The 14,739-nt window shown below is 48.4% G+C and overlaps 1 protein-coding gene across 7 annotated transcripts in view; it reads left to right on the forward strand.

Annotated features, from left to right (window-relative positions):
- Positions 1-7,250, forward strand: part of Znf592 (zinc finger protein 592) — a 50,248-nt gene extending 42,998 nt beyond the window's left edge. For all 7 annotated transcript variants that reach the window (XM_038313386.2, XM_038313385.2, XM_038313388.2 and 4 more), the window contains 4 exons: positions 26-316; positions 550-662; positions 1,634-1,769; positions 3,553-7,250. In XM_038313386.2, the coding sequence (XP_038169314.1) occupies positions 26-316; positions 550-662; positions 1,634-1,769; positions 3,553-4,071 (1,059 nt within the window). In that variant the 3' untranslated portion in view covers positions 4,072-7,250. The remainder of the gene's footprint in view (positions 1-25; positions 317-549; positions 663-1,633; positions 1,770-3,552) is intronic.
- Positions 7,251-14,739: the final 7,489 nt, after the last annotated feature.

Raw genomic sequence — 14,739 nt, forward strand, 5'->3', positions numbered from 1 at the left:
GTGACTCTGCTCTTTCCATCCCCAGAGTACCCACGGTGTTCCCCGGAATGTGGATGAGCTATCCAGCCTCCAGGCTTCAGCGGACACGTCCTCTAGTCGCCCTGTTTCTCGAGCTCCCACTGAGCCCCCAGCCACAAGCGTAGCCGCTAGAGGCAGCTCCCTGACTGCTGGTCGTTGGGGCCGGCCAGAAACCCACCGCAGCAGGGCTGAAGCCAGGCCCCGGATGAGGAGCACTGGTTGGACCTGCCAAGAGTGCCAGGAATGGGTTCCCGATCGAGAGAGCTATGTGTCCCACATGAAAAAGAGCCATGGCCGGGTAAGTGCAGCCACGTGCCACCGTGCAGCACCGGAACTCTTGGTCGTCTTTCCTGTGAGGCAAGGATCCTCTTATGTGGCTGTCCTCTGCAGGTTCCTGGTACTTTAGCCTGGGTATGTGCTATAGATCTTAAGGTCTTGGGCTGCCCTCCTTCCTGGTCATATCACTAAAAAGAAAGATGGGCCCAGAGCTTAGGATTCTGATGCCTTGGGACTTGTTTCCTCTTCCCTTAGACACTGAAGCGGTACCCGTGCCGGCAGTGTGAACAATCCTTCCACACCCCCAGCAGCCTGCGCAAACACATACGTAACAACCACGACACAGTAAAGAAGGTCTACACTTGTGGGTGAGTTGGAAGGGGGAGGGGAAGCCCTGCCTGTGGCACCGCTGGGGCGCTCTTCTGTGCTGTGAGACCAGGGGCCTAAAGCAAGAGACAAACGAGTCTCCAGCAGGGACTCACCAGCTGAGTCAGAGACCAGGCACGTCAGGCAGAGCCCTTGTCTAAATTGTTCTGTTATTAATAAAAACTTGCTGGGTGGTGGTGGTAGTGGTGCACCACTTTAATCCCAGCAGCACCTGGGAGGTAGAAGCAGATAGATCTCTATGAGTTTGAGGCCATCCTGGTCTACAGAGCTAGTTCCAGGGTAATCTGGGCCCACACAAAGAAACTGTGTCTTGAAAAAAACCAATAATAATAATAATAATGATAATAATAATAATAATATAATAAAATAAAAAACTCTCAGGAATCAGATATTGGGGTAAAACCCTGATAAATCAAGAAAATGACCAAGGAATGACCAGTCGACCCTGTCTCCAGGATTCCTGGAACGAAAAGGCCCACAGATATTTTTAAGCCCTTCCCTGTCCCTTCCTATACCTTTATCATATCCTGGGTCCTCCAAAATCTTTATGGCTAATTCAGATCAGCTAGTCATTGGCTCTGCCCCCTGATTCAAAGTTAACTTTATTAACAGTCTCAGAGTGTCACAGTGCAATCAAAATATCCCGTGACAGTCGGGAACCAGCTTCCAGGGCCCGGATTTTCTCAGTGGTGCCTAATTCTTGAGGGTAGAGATGGTGTTGTGATGTTCTGGCCTTTTTTTTTTTTTTTTTAACCATCACCAGCTCAGCACTAGACCCTGATTGGTGTTGAGATGAGGGCTTAGTGTCAAGTCTGCAAGCCTTCTGAACTGCTGTTGTCTGCTACCTTAGCTGATTAAAAAGTTTACCTGCTCACATAGCTTTCCCTCACAGATTTGTGAGCAAACAGGGGAACCTGGGGTTTTACTCACCTCCTCAACTGCACTCTTGCAGGTACTGCACCGAGGATAGCCCCAGCTTCCCTCGGCCCTCCCTCCTGGAGAGCCACATCAGCCTTATGCATGGTATCAGAAACCCTGATTTGAGCCAGACATCCAAAGTCAGACATCCAGATGGACATTCCCCTCAGGTGAGTGTGGGATCACTGCCTTGAACTGGCTACTCAGTGAGGCCTGGGGCTAGAACAGCATTAGAGGGGCTTTCAGGGGCCCCATTAGTAGCTGTAGTCATGGAGCAAGCAGAGTGACACCTAAATGTGGTCCCAGTGGGGCACTGGACATGAGTAAGAGACAGGAACAAAAACTCATGGGAAAGCCTGCCCATCAGACAAACTGCTATAACCTTACTTCTGCTTCTTTCGAATCCTGTGAGGCAAGCAGGCAGAGCTACCTCGTCAGGCAGGATTCTTCCTTCCCTGTTGCTCTAGCTGTAGGCAGAGTCAGGTCTAGAACTCGCTCTGCGGCCCATGCTTTTGTCCCTCACCCCTGTCGCATGTCCCTTTTCCATCTCTGGTGTGCTTCTAGAGCAGCCTGATTGCCCCTCTGCTGCAGATTCTTCCCACATCAGGGGCTCTGAAGAGGACTCGGTAAGTCTGAGAGCTACCTGGAGGTCGTGGGCTGTCTTGAAACTTTTTTGTCTATTTAGGGACTGGTGCTAGCACATAAGTAGGTGGAATGTCAATTCCTTTCTTTCGGTGAATACCAATACATGAGACCATCTGCAGCCTCCCTCCCTTATCTTAAATGCATGCACGTGCCATTTGACACAGCAGTTCTGCTTCTAGGACCTGGTTAGAGAGTGCTGGGCCCTAGGCATGGAGGAGGGTGCCCAGTGATGTCTGCTGGAGTGAACTGTCAGCCCACAGTGGCTCAGTGTGCTGCCACTAGAAACACGAAGCTTCCGTGTTCGTTCACATGGAGACAAGCTCTGGTGTGTGTTAGGTGCAGAGCTGCGGGGAGAGGGGAGTGAGTAGCAGAAATCGTTTTATAGCTTTTTTTTTAATTCATGAGATAATTTTTAGAGGCGCTATAAAACCCAGGATTCTTAGTTTGCTCTCTATTGCTATGATAAAGACCAAAAAAAAAAAAAAAAAAAAAATTGGAGAGCAAAGACTTTATTGTAACTTATAGTTTATAGTCCATCATAGAGGAAAGTCAGGGCCAAAACTGAAGGCAGGAACCTAGAGGTAGGAACAGAAGCAGAGACCATGGAGGAATGCTGCTTACTGGCTTGCTAAGCCTGCTTTCTTATACAATCCAGAGCCACCTGCGCGGGCCGGGATCTTCCACGTCAATCATTAATCAAGAAAATGCCCTATAGAAGGCCAATCTGAAGGAGGCCTTTTCTAATTGAAGCTCCCTCTTCCCAGATGACCCTGACTTGTGTCAAGCTGATCAACACTAAGCATAGCTGGGAATGTGTTCTTTGAAGAAGAGACCCGAGAAGTGGGGTAGGCAGGACTCTGCCTTCATGTTAGGTCACATCTCTACATAATATTGAAAATAAAGCAGCTGGGCCGGAGAGAAAAGAATACTTTTCGTTACTCTGGCAGAGGCCCAAGTTCAATTCCTAGCGCCCACGTGGTGGTTCACAATTACCCATCAGTGCAGTTCCAGGGAACCCAGTACGCTTTTCTGACCTATTCAGGCACACAGTGCACATACACTTGCAGGTAAAACACTCACACATGAAAGCAAATGAATAAATCTAATAAAAATTAAAATAAAAAAATAAAAAAACAAAACAGAAAACTTGAGCTATCCCTAGAACCCACAGTGAAGGGAAAAAACTACTGCCACAAGTTGTCTTCTGACCTCCTCAGAGTTCCACGGCTCGTGTGCGCTCTCCCTGATGAGCAGAAAGTACGTCTGAGGGCTCGGCCTCGTCTCTGCTCACACCGTCTTTTCTTTCAGGTGAACCATCTGAAAAGACCAGTCAGCAGAACGGCAGATGCTCCAGGCACTAGCAATGGCGCGACTGCTTCCTCTACCAAAAGGCACAAGTCCCTGTTCCAGTGTGCGAAGTGCAGCTTTGCCACAGACTCGGAGCTTGAGTTCCAGAGCCACATACCTCAGCACCAGGTGGACAGCTCCACAGCCCAGTGTCTCCTCTGCGGCTTATGCTACACCTCCACCACTTCCCTCAACCGCCACCTGTTCATAGTCCACAAAGTGAGAGACCAGGAGGACGAGGAGGAGATCGTGGAAGTGAAGGTGGAGGCCACAGACACAGAGGCGTGCTCTGGAGAGGAGGTGGCTATGGAGACTAGAGAGAATGGACTGGAAGGATGTGCCAGTGAGCCTTTGGTGGCTGACCTAGAGCCAAGGAGATCACTAGGCCCATCCCTGGAGGAAGACAGTGGCCAAGGCCCTCAGAATCAACCACAGGCCTCTCAGGACCAGAACAGCCATGCACAATCTCCTCAGGTGTGACCAGTGGCTTTGTAGCCATCAGCTGGGCCGTGGCACCTTCACCTGCTGTGCAGACTGTGAAATAAAAAGCTCTGCCCCAGTGTGTGCGTGGCCACCGTGCTCCGGAGCAGTCTGTCCTGAGCTGTAGGTTCTGGATGTCCCCAGCCCCAGGAAATATGGGGTCATCCAGAATCTCTCACAACTCTGGATTTGCTTGAGTTATTTATGGCTTTATGCTGCTTCCTGGTACCCCAGTTCTCATACGTGTCCTTCTAGCCCCAGGCTACTTAGGTAGTATAACCCCAATGCTGTCATCTCAGCTTCAGCCCCTCAGTGGCTGTACTCTGGGCTCCCTACCTGCTGTGTTCAGCAGGAATTCCTTCAGAGCTCCGTTTCCCTGTAGACACCAGCTCTTCTTCCTGCCTTCAGAGCCCAAGAAGGAGGGAATGAAGGGTGCTGGCCGTTCCCCTGGAATTGTACCCAGCCTGGCTTGGTGAGGTCCCTTACTCACCCTTTCCTTCCTGTCTTCTCTGATTCTTCTCCCCAGAAACATCCTGAGGACTTCACCTGTCACACTGGCTGAGCATGTCTCCGTGGGTGGGAGAAATGTCAGTACACTCCTGTTTGGAACTGAGGAAAGCATGAAGTATGGCCAAGGCAGGCAGGTGCCGAGAGCCAGGCCCTCTTCGGGGGCTGTGGGTGGGTCCTCCTCCTGCTGCTATCCTGCAATCTCTGACAGGTGGGGCGTGGGGTGCACAGACATTGGGATATTTGTATTCTTGCTCCTGTGCCCTTAGAGAGGCTGCTGCCCCAGGCAGGCCAGTCCCTCCTCCTCTCGGCTACATTCTTGTTGCTCAGACTATTTCAATAAAAAATCTTCTTACCATGCAGGTAGGCTCTTGTATTCATCTTCAGGTGAGCTAGCCCTTCTTCCCAGAGTGCCCTGACTGCCCTATCTGAATGAAAACAGTGTTTCTGCTGCTCGTGGAGCTCTAGGTTCCAGACTTGTAAAGGAGCAGAGGGAAGGCGTCAGTCCTGGTCAGAAGCTACCCCCAAAGACCCTGGCCGAAGGCCTATTGATGTTCTCTGGGAGTCTTTCCATTAAAGGGCTTTCAATCCAAGAGGTTCTTGGTGAGGAGTAGAAAAGGAATTCTGTGGCTTTTGTACGGCATTTGGAGACCATTACCATTGCCACAGCAAACCCAGACATGGTAGAGTTAGGATTAGATGAGAGGTGGGTTCTGCCTGAGCATGCAGGACAGGTTGTGGCACCATGTTCTCTGACCCAAATGGCCTGGGGCTAGGCCCAGCAGGATCCCGTGCATCGCAGGGAAGGGTGCTGACTGAGTTCTTAAGCCTTGATCTTTCCAGGGACGCATGAATATGTATTAGGAATCAAGTTGGATAAATATGCATGGCCTTTTCACAATTGAAGACTTTTTTTTCTTGCTCTACCAAATGCCAAATTTGTAGTGAAAGACTAATGGCAGTAGGGAGAGTTAGTTCTAAGTCCAGAGAGGCTCTACTGTCTATTCCATTTAAATGAGCATTCTTCTTGGGGGGCCTCTACCTCCCTTCTTCCCCAGCTGGCAATGAGGGAAAGCCTGGCCTGTTGAGAAAGACCCAAGCCAGCCACTGTCCCTTCCCGATTCCATCACATAATCCTGGTTTCTCTTGAGATGCCATCAATCTTTCTCCTTAGGTTAATCCCCATTGCAGGGAGTATACCCCAGCTCATTCATGAGAACAGGTTCTTGAGGTGAATAGATGGCTTTGAACTGTGTAGTTGCATTTCTTCCACTCTGAAACCATGGGAGCTGGAACCCAGAAGGTGGAGAAACTGCAGGTGGAGCAACTGTCCCCATGCCAGGTCCAGCCTCTTGGATTAGGAGAATAGAAACTGCTCTGGGAAGCCTGAGCCATGGCCTGAGTTCTTCCTGCCCTCAGCCAGCTTGCCTAACAGCCCTCCTCACAGGCTCCTCCTCAGAGCAATCCCCATCCAGCTCCTTCCAGACTCTCATGAGGTCATAAGTGTGCAAGCACTAGTTTCTAGAACACTATGTGGGCCTGGAGACTGGAGCATCTCATCAGCTGCTCACATTGGATGTGGGGTATCAGTTAAGAATTGGCCTGCATGCCTATCCATTATTCAATGATGATGAAGATAGCATTTCCAGTCCTGCTCATGGCCAGAGATGTTCATTTAATCCTCACAAGGATCTCGGTTATCCTTCTGTTTTACAAAGAAAACAGCCGTAGGGCCACCTGTGATGATGGTGCTGAGTCAAGCCTGTCAATCACTGTGCTACCTTAGTGACAGAGCTGCTCTGGCTGCTGCCAGCCTATTGGCAGCATGGAGCCATCAAAGCGCCCCCTTCTTTCCAAAAAGGCAGGGCGCCCCATGGGTGTCAGATCCTCCACGGAGTCCACCAGTGCCTTGTCACCCCAAGGGGCCCTGCATTTGCGTGCACGGTGTCCCTGTAATGTCCATTCTCACTGGGGTTCACCATGCTATCTGAAGACCCATCGTTTCTGGAGCACTGCAGAAGTTACCTAACTCTTGGGGAACACCCGGTTCCCTTGGAGACAGTCTCCCGATGGCTCATAACGATTTTCCACGCACTGTTATTTGTCATCTGAGGATGCTTGCTGTATTTCACTGCTGCCGTGGATGCTGTCCTCAAGTGAGAGCAGGTTCTCTACTCTCCAGAAACTACCAACACTGAGGCCTGACAAAGGACTAGTATTTATACTTTAACTGCTTTGTCTTTGTAAAATGATACGCCAAATTACCGTGGACTAATTGTTGTAAAGAATTTGCCTTTTATGTAAACAGTCTGGGTTTTAAAAACTCAATGGTTGCGTTGTGCCCACCCCCCGCCCCCCAAATTCCACCTTTGCCTTGCCCCAGACTGAGGAACTTCTGTCCTGTACGCCATCATACATTCAATGCCAGGTAAATTATGAAAAAAATAGATACATATACATTTGACAACAGACAAAACATCCAACAGTACAAATGAATATACAATAAAAAGTAAACTTCCTCATGGAGGTGAGCCTCCAATGCCCTCACCAGAGTTCCTCATTGTTATCTCTATCAGTGTATCTTTTCAGAGCAATTCTATGCATTTATGAGTTTATAAATATGTATATTTATATATCTATTTTTAATACAAACAGTAGCATTCTATACGCTATGTTCTGAAGCTTGCTTTTTTTTCCACCTACATAATGTTATAGAGGTTGTTTAAAATTTAGACACGGGGTCAGTATAATTCTTTAAAAGCTTCAAACAGGTTTTTGCATCCAGCGGCTCTTTAAAAGGCGTGTGGGTGAGTGAATGCATGTGTGTCTGAATGAATACAGCTGGCTCAGCTAGTAACACAGCCGTAAGTTCCCAGGCTGACCTAAACAAGGAAGACCTAGATTCTAGACTATGTATGTCCCTTGTCTTTTCCAAGAGGTCCAGACAGCCACCCATCTTTATCAATATACACGGCAACTTAGACAGTGAACACAAGATGCCTTGGGCCATGACTCCCAAAAACATAATTTTTCCCCCAGGTTCCTGTTTAAAATGCTTTTTTTTTGTTGTTGTTTTGTTTTTTGTTTTTCGAGACAGGGTTTCCCTGTAGTTTCTAGAGCCTGTCCTGGAACTAGCTCTTGTAGACCAGGCTGGCCTCGAACTCAGAGATCCACCTGCCTTTGCCTCCCGAGTGCTGGGATTAAAGGCGTGCACCACCACCGCCTGGCCTAAAATGCCTTTTTATTGGAAAATGATGGACCATTAATAGAGAAAATATAAAACATGTATATATCTATCTACCTGTTTTATGTGTGAGTGCTCTATCTGCATGCACAACTTCATGCCAGAAGAGGGCATCGGATACCATTACAGATGGTTGTGAGCCACCACGTGGTTGCTGGGTATTTAACTCAGGACCTCTGAAAGAGCAGTCATTGCTCTTAATCTATGAGCCATCTCTCCAGCCCCCAACCACATCTTTATAATCCTATCCTCTTAGCAAGTGCAGTTACCAGTTTTGCCTCACCTTCCAGTCCTTTGGTATATTCCTAATTGAATTTACGGTATAATTGTAATTATGATCATAGCAGTTAATGTCCTAGAGTGTTGGGCATACTAGACAAGGGCTCTACCACTGAGCCCCTCCCAGCCCTTTTGTTCTGTTGAGACAAGAGTCTTGCTTTGTAGCCAGGCTGGCTGCCTCATCTTCCTGAATAATAAGATGTCAGGCATGCCCCACCACAAAGACTTTCTCATTTTTCTTGGGTGATCTCAAGAGCTGTGTGAGAGATCGGAGAAAGCCAGTTGCTAGAAGTCAGAAACACTAGTTCCTGATCCCTGTTTACAGTCATTTGGTCTCAGTTATTGGTCCTTATTGGGAGCAGTGAACCCCCAAATCCTGAATTTCTTGTAAACAACTTGTTTTCCTCTGCTCTGAGACAGCCTGCAGGTGCTCTGAGCACAAGACCCACGGGAGTTCCTGATGACAGGAGAGTGGTTTCTGGTGGGTTTGGCTGGGGCGTGGCTATCAGTTAAGGATCCCTATATAAGCTGCTCCTGAACACAATTAAAGGGGGCATTCTTGGGGCATTCCTGTTTCGAGGATGACCCGTGTCTCTGTCTGTGTGTCTTTGTGTGTTTAAATCTCCAGGCCCTTGCCCAGTTCGCGAGTGGTCCTGTAGTGCAGGCTCCACAATACAGGAGTATCTGCTGGATGTGAAGAGTGTTTTATCTCTTTGGGTATCTTGACCTTGGCTTGATTCTATCTTCTCATTCCACATATGTTTATACCCAAATAGAGAAGACTGTTTCAAAGGCAAGAATTCTTATGGTGTTTTCTCTCGCTTATTCGTTACTTTTTGGCTAAGATCTATACAAAATGGAAAAGATCCTTTCCTAGCGTGGCTTATCATTTTACCTGTGCATGTGAACATATATGTGTGTGTATGTATGTATGTATGTATATATATGTATTTAGGTATATAAACACATACACATATGCGTTCTACCACTGAGCTACATTCCCAGTACATTTATTTATATTTCAGTTTTGTTAATGGGTTTTTGCTTTTATGTACTGAGTTCTTTGCTATTACTTTTGCCTTTTGTTAACCCTTTCCAAATTGGACTTTTCTGTCTGTTGATAAATTTTCAGGCACCTTCAAACCTTGTCATGTAGGCACTTTAGGACCTGCATCCAGATTGAGCTAGTTCATTGTATAGTGTATTGGCCTTCACATATGTTTTTGATGGTACACACCTGCAGTCTTGGCACTTGGGAGATGGATACACTGGACGATTGGGAGTTAAAGACCAGCCTGGGCTGCATAGTGAGTTCCAGGCCATCCTGAATACATGAGACTCTGTCTCAAAAAAAAATGTGTGCATACAGTTTCAGTCTCTAGCACAGGCTAACCTGAAATTCACTGTCTAATCCAGGCTGTCCTCAGACTCATGAAGACCCATCTGCCTCAGGCTCCCAAGTGCCAAATGACACGTGTAAGCCACCATACCCAGTGGGTTTTTTAAAAATTTAAGTTGTGTTTAGTGCAAGAATGACAAGTCACTAAATGTTATTGATTATATGGAAAGTTGATGACAAAATATGATAAAGTCGTTTATGCCAGTGCAGCTGAGAGGAGCCCCATAATATTGAGTGCCTAAGTCGCCACAGATCTGTAGTATCGCTGATTTCAAGGACAGACGTGGTGTCACATAGACAGCCATGGTCCTGATCTGCAAGACCTAAAGTCGAAGCCACCTTTGCCGCCTGTCCCTGAAAGTGGGTGTGGCTCATGTGCTTGTTGGTTTGGTTTTGGAGAAAGGGTTTCTCTGTGCAGCCCTGGCTGCCCTGGAACTCACTCTGTAGACCAGGCTGGCCTCGAACTCACGAAGTGAGTGCTAGGAGTAAAGAACTGATACTGTCTACGAAGTTCTACCTGCGGGGTTTTCACAGCTCCTTCCTAGGCCAGCTCTGAAGAGGACTGTGGCTGTGATTCTAAAATGGAGCCAAAACACACTTTGATCCTAACACCAGGGAGGCAGAGGCAAGACAATTGGGAGTTCAAGTCTATACTTTCCCACACAGTGAGTTGGAGGCCAGCCTGGGCTACAATGACCTTTGATCGAAAAGAAAAATAGAAGTTATCAGGCACGGTGTCACACGCCTGTGATCCCAGTTTTGGGAGGCTGAGGTCGGGGGATCTCTGCAAGTTTGAGGCCAGCCTGGTCTACATAGTGAGTTGTAGGCCAGCTGTAGCTAAATAGGAAAGACTCTCAAAAACTGTGAAGAGATGGTAGCAATGAAAGATAGTCGTGGAAGGGTCAGGCCTGATGATACTGACCAGCAATGGGGAGGTGGATCGCAAGTTCAAGCCCTGCCTGGACTGGAAGTTGTGGTAGTGCTGGTGTGTAGCTCAGTGGGAGAACATTTGCCTGGTGTGCTCAAGGTTCCGGGTTCAACCCCTAACGCTGGTGGTGGGGGAGGGAGCAATGGAGTAGGAGGTGGGTGGGGCTGGTAGTGGCCCGATCCCTTACTGGCATTCCTTGCGAGGGCAGGAATGATAGCAGTTGTTACTGAAAGGCATTCAAAGTTTAAAAAGAGTGAGAAGATGCAGATGAATAGGCAAGGGAGGGCTAAGCCACAGGAAGCCTCCGTAGCACAAGCCTGAAATCCTGTTTACTTGGGGCATGGAGAGAAAGCTCACCAAGCTCTAGGCCAGCCTCGGTAGTTAAGATGTGTGAGAAGGCCCTATCTCATGTTCAAAGAAAAGGCGGGGCAGAGCTTAGTGTAGAGCACTTCCCGGCATTCTCAAAGCTGGGGTTCAATCCTCAGGATAGGGTTGGGGAAGAGAAGAAAGGGCTCCTTTGCCCTGGAAGGAGATGCCAATGTTGGAAGGCTTTCTTGGCTCAGTTGAGATGAGTTGGTTTTCTGGGCCCAACTAACTGTGCCCTGTGACCTCTGGAAAGTGCCCGCACACACGTGTAGCACCCTGGTTTGCAATCACAGCATTTAGGATGGAGAGAATTCCTATCTGAGTAACCCTACTTTGAGGACCCAAATTCCCCTTCCAATCAAACTAGAATCAGAGAGCCTTCTTGTTACCCATAATCCTTTCACTGGTACCCACTTAGTCCAGCACAGCTGTGGCCATGCCTCCAGTCCCAGGAGAGGAAAATGCCAGACTGGTTAGCTCATCCCAGAAGGGCAGGACCTGGAGGCCACGCCCTCTCGGAACAGAGGCTCAGTTGCCTGAGCTGATTACTATCTAAGCTCTTGGAGGGAGTTCAGACAAGCATCCAAGGATACTGCGACATGGTCCAGTGGCCCAGGCCTGTCATTGCAGCTGCTCAGAGGCTGAGGCAGGAGGATTGAAAGTTCAAGGTCTGCCAAGCCAAGAATGAGTTCCAAGGTAGCCCTTATAGTTTAGTGAGACCCTGTCTCAAAAAACAAAAGGTAAGAAAGAGGCCAGAGATGTAGCTCGGAGCTGGAGTGCTTGTCTGGCCCACGTGGGGCCGCCACACACACACACACACACACACACACACACACACACACACACACAAGGCCAGATCAGCTTGCAGGAAGGAGAGCCTGCACTATGGGGTAATAAGATCTCATGGATACAAAGACCAGCAGAGAATCTGGGTCCTGTTGAACTCAGGGCTAGGACTTGGCTTTAATATGAGGAGAATGAAGAAGAGGTGTGTGGAGGTTCACGCATTAAGATGAAGCGCTGATGCTGAGACAGGCCACCAGTCTGCAGAGCTCGGAGGGGAAGCTAGGAAATCCCAACTGACCTGTGACTCAGGCGTGTGCCGTAGCTTGTAGAAAAGGTCACCTCAGTATGGGTCCACAGGGTGCCAAAACCACAAAATACCATCTAGGAAGTCTCCAGGCCAGAGGGAAGTTACTGCTGGTTTTACTCCACTTTGCTCTGGGAGGTTGACGGGAAGTGTGGTAGTCCAAGGTGCAGTAGCCCGGTGGATATGTTGAGAGAGCCTATGACAGGGAGGCTCTCTGAGCCATTTCGAGCAAGGAACTGTTGGGGGGAGTGGATATATCATCAAGCAGAGAGACATCAGGCTGGAGAGATGGTGGTTAAACTGCTTGTGCAAGCCTGAGAACCCAAGTTCATAAAACAGCTGGGTGTTGCCAAGTGGTGGTGATGCACACCTTTCATACCAGCACTCGGAGCTCCGAGTTCAAGGCTAGCCTGGTCTACAGAGTGAGGACCAGGATAGCCAGCGTTATGTAGAGAGGCCATGTCTTGGAAAAAAAAATAAAGCAAAACAAAACCTATCAGCTAGATGTTGCAGTACAGGCCTGTGAACCCAGTGCTAGGGAACAGGGGTTGGGGAGAATAGCAACTAGAAAATCTTGAGGACTCACTGGCCAGCCGGTATAGCACTGTGAGCTTCTGGTTTATTAAGAGACCATGCCTCAAAAAGTAATCATGGAAAGACATCGACCTCTGGTTTCTACATGTCCACAAGACCAAGTGTATACATATGAACCACACACATCTCAGAAGAAAAAGAGCAGCCGGGCAGCGGTGGCACGTGCCTGTCTTTAATCCCAGCACTCGGGAGGCAGTGGCAGGTGGATCTCTGTGAATTTGAGGCCAGCCTGGTCTACAGAGAAAATTCCAGGACAGCAAGGACTGATATTTAGAGAAAACTTGTCTCAGGAAACCAAAAAATAAGAAAAAAAAATTAAGAGCAAGAGAGAGTTGTGTTGGTGCATACCTTTTAACCTTTTAACCCCAGCACTCTGAAGGCAGAGGCAGGCATCAGATCTCTGAGTTTGAGGCCAGCCTGGTCTACATTGCAAGTGCCAGCCACATCATCATCATCCAGAGTCACCACATAGTGAGACCCTGTATCAAGAACAAACGAAGACAGTAAAAAGCTATCCCATGGGTAGTCTGCATCTTTATGTGGGTTTTATACCACGAGAGAAGTTGGGCTTCTGTCGTCTCAGAATTGAGCCGCCTTAAAATCGAGTTATGAGGCGGGCTGTACATGAGAAGGGTGTGGTTCACAGCCTGGAGCTACTACATATGCAGGGGCTGGGCACCTCTAGGAGGGACAGCCTCGCTAGGGCTGAGGCACAGTGATGGCAGGGCGGGGACCAAGGTAAAGGAATACTTAGTGATGCCGTTTCCTTCTTGCCAACCCTGACTGGAACCTGCTCAGTTTCCTCCCTTACAGCTGTGGCCAAATAGTCTTCCCTCCACTTTCCCCTGTTCCTGTCTGTAGCGCAATGCCTGCTCTATGTACTATGCGCTACGGTACGGTTTGAGAGTCAGGCAAGGGGCTGGAGATGGAAACACACATGCGCATGTGTACACACACACACACACACACACACATGTAATGCCAAGAATTCTTTTATTGTGTTCCAGGGCGGCTTATATAGGCTCTCCTTGACTAATGGCCATGCCCTAACGAACTCCCAGCTGCAAGCCCACCAGAAACCACTCCCCTGCCATCAGGAACTCTTGAGAGTCTCAGGTGCTCAGAGCACCTGCAAAACAAGTTGTTTACTCCAGCAGGCAGGGGGTTACAGGAAACTCAGGGTCTGGGGGTCCACAGTCCTCAACACTGTCTGGGGAACTAACTCTGGTCTCTAGGAGATCAAGTTAGCCCACAGGCACTGGCATCTGTCCATTCTTGATGAACACAGCCAGGGGATGGCTTTGGCCTTGTTCAGGAGGCTGTATGTACTTTGTAACCCAGGTCAGCTAAGCCATCACAGCTTGAGAAGGAAACTGGTCCCCTCTGGGCTCTTCTGAGAAGTTCAGCAGTGAAAGGAAGAGTAAATATCTCAGGGAGGAGCAAACACTTGTTAACCTTTAAGGCTGCAGGGAGGAGAGCCTCGGAAGGGAACAACAGCAGCACACCCCGGGGCAGAGGTGGCTGTGACACAGGACGTTACAGCTAGTCTGTTCTTCAAAGCTGGTATTCTTGCCCAGTAACCTTGCTTTGCCCTGTGGTATTTTTGTTTAGTCTCCTTGTGTAGCCCAGGCTGGTTTTGAACTCATGGGCATTCTCCAACTTAGCTTTTTTCCTTGTTTTCTGGGACAGGGGCTCACTATGGATGTAGCCCAGGTTAGCGCCTAGCTTGGAACCATCTTCCCATGGCCTCTGGATGCTGGAATTGCAGGCATGAGCCACCAGCATCTCACTTCCTGCACCCTGATCCCCGGGCTTTGAAGGAACAGGGAGCAATTGACCAATGGGAGTGAGGAAGGCAAAGGGGAAGGTTCGAACCTCTCTTTATTTCTGTTTTTAATTATTGTTATTCACAAATGTTTGTTATACTGGATGGCAGTTCTAAGACAACACTTTGTTCCAGTTGGCAAAAGGTGCTATGACAAAGAGTCCAGATTTTAAACAGGAATGGGAAAGAGTTGCGTTATCTCAACCACAGCTTGCTTTTGGCCAGATTTCTTCTTCTTTTTAAAAATGTAGTGGCTGGAGAGATGGCTCAGCAATTAAGAGCATTGGCTGCTCTTCTAGAGGTCCTGTGTTCGATTCCCAACAACCACATGATGGCTCACAACCGTCTATAGTGGGATCTGATGCCCACTTCTGGCCTGAAGTCGATAGAGCACTCATACATAAAATAAATAAATCTTAATAAAAAATAAAAATAA

The sequence above is a fragment of the Arvicola amphibius genome, chromosome 12 (assembly GCF_903992535.2).
Source record: "Arvicola amphibius chromosome 12, mArvAmp1.2, whole genome shotgun sequence".
Classification (NCBI taxonomy): Eukaryota; Metazoa; Chordata; class Mammalia; order Rodentia; family Cricetidae; genus Arvicola; species Arvicola amphibius.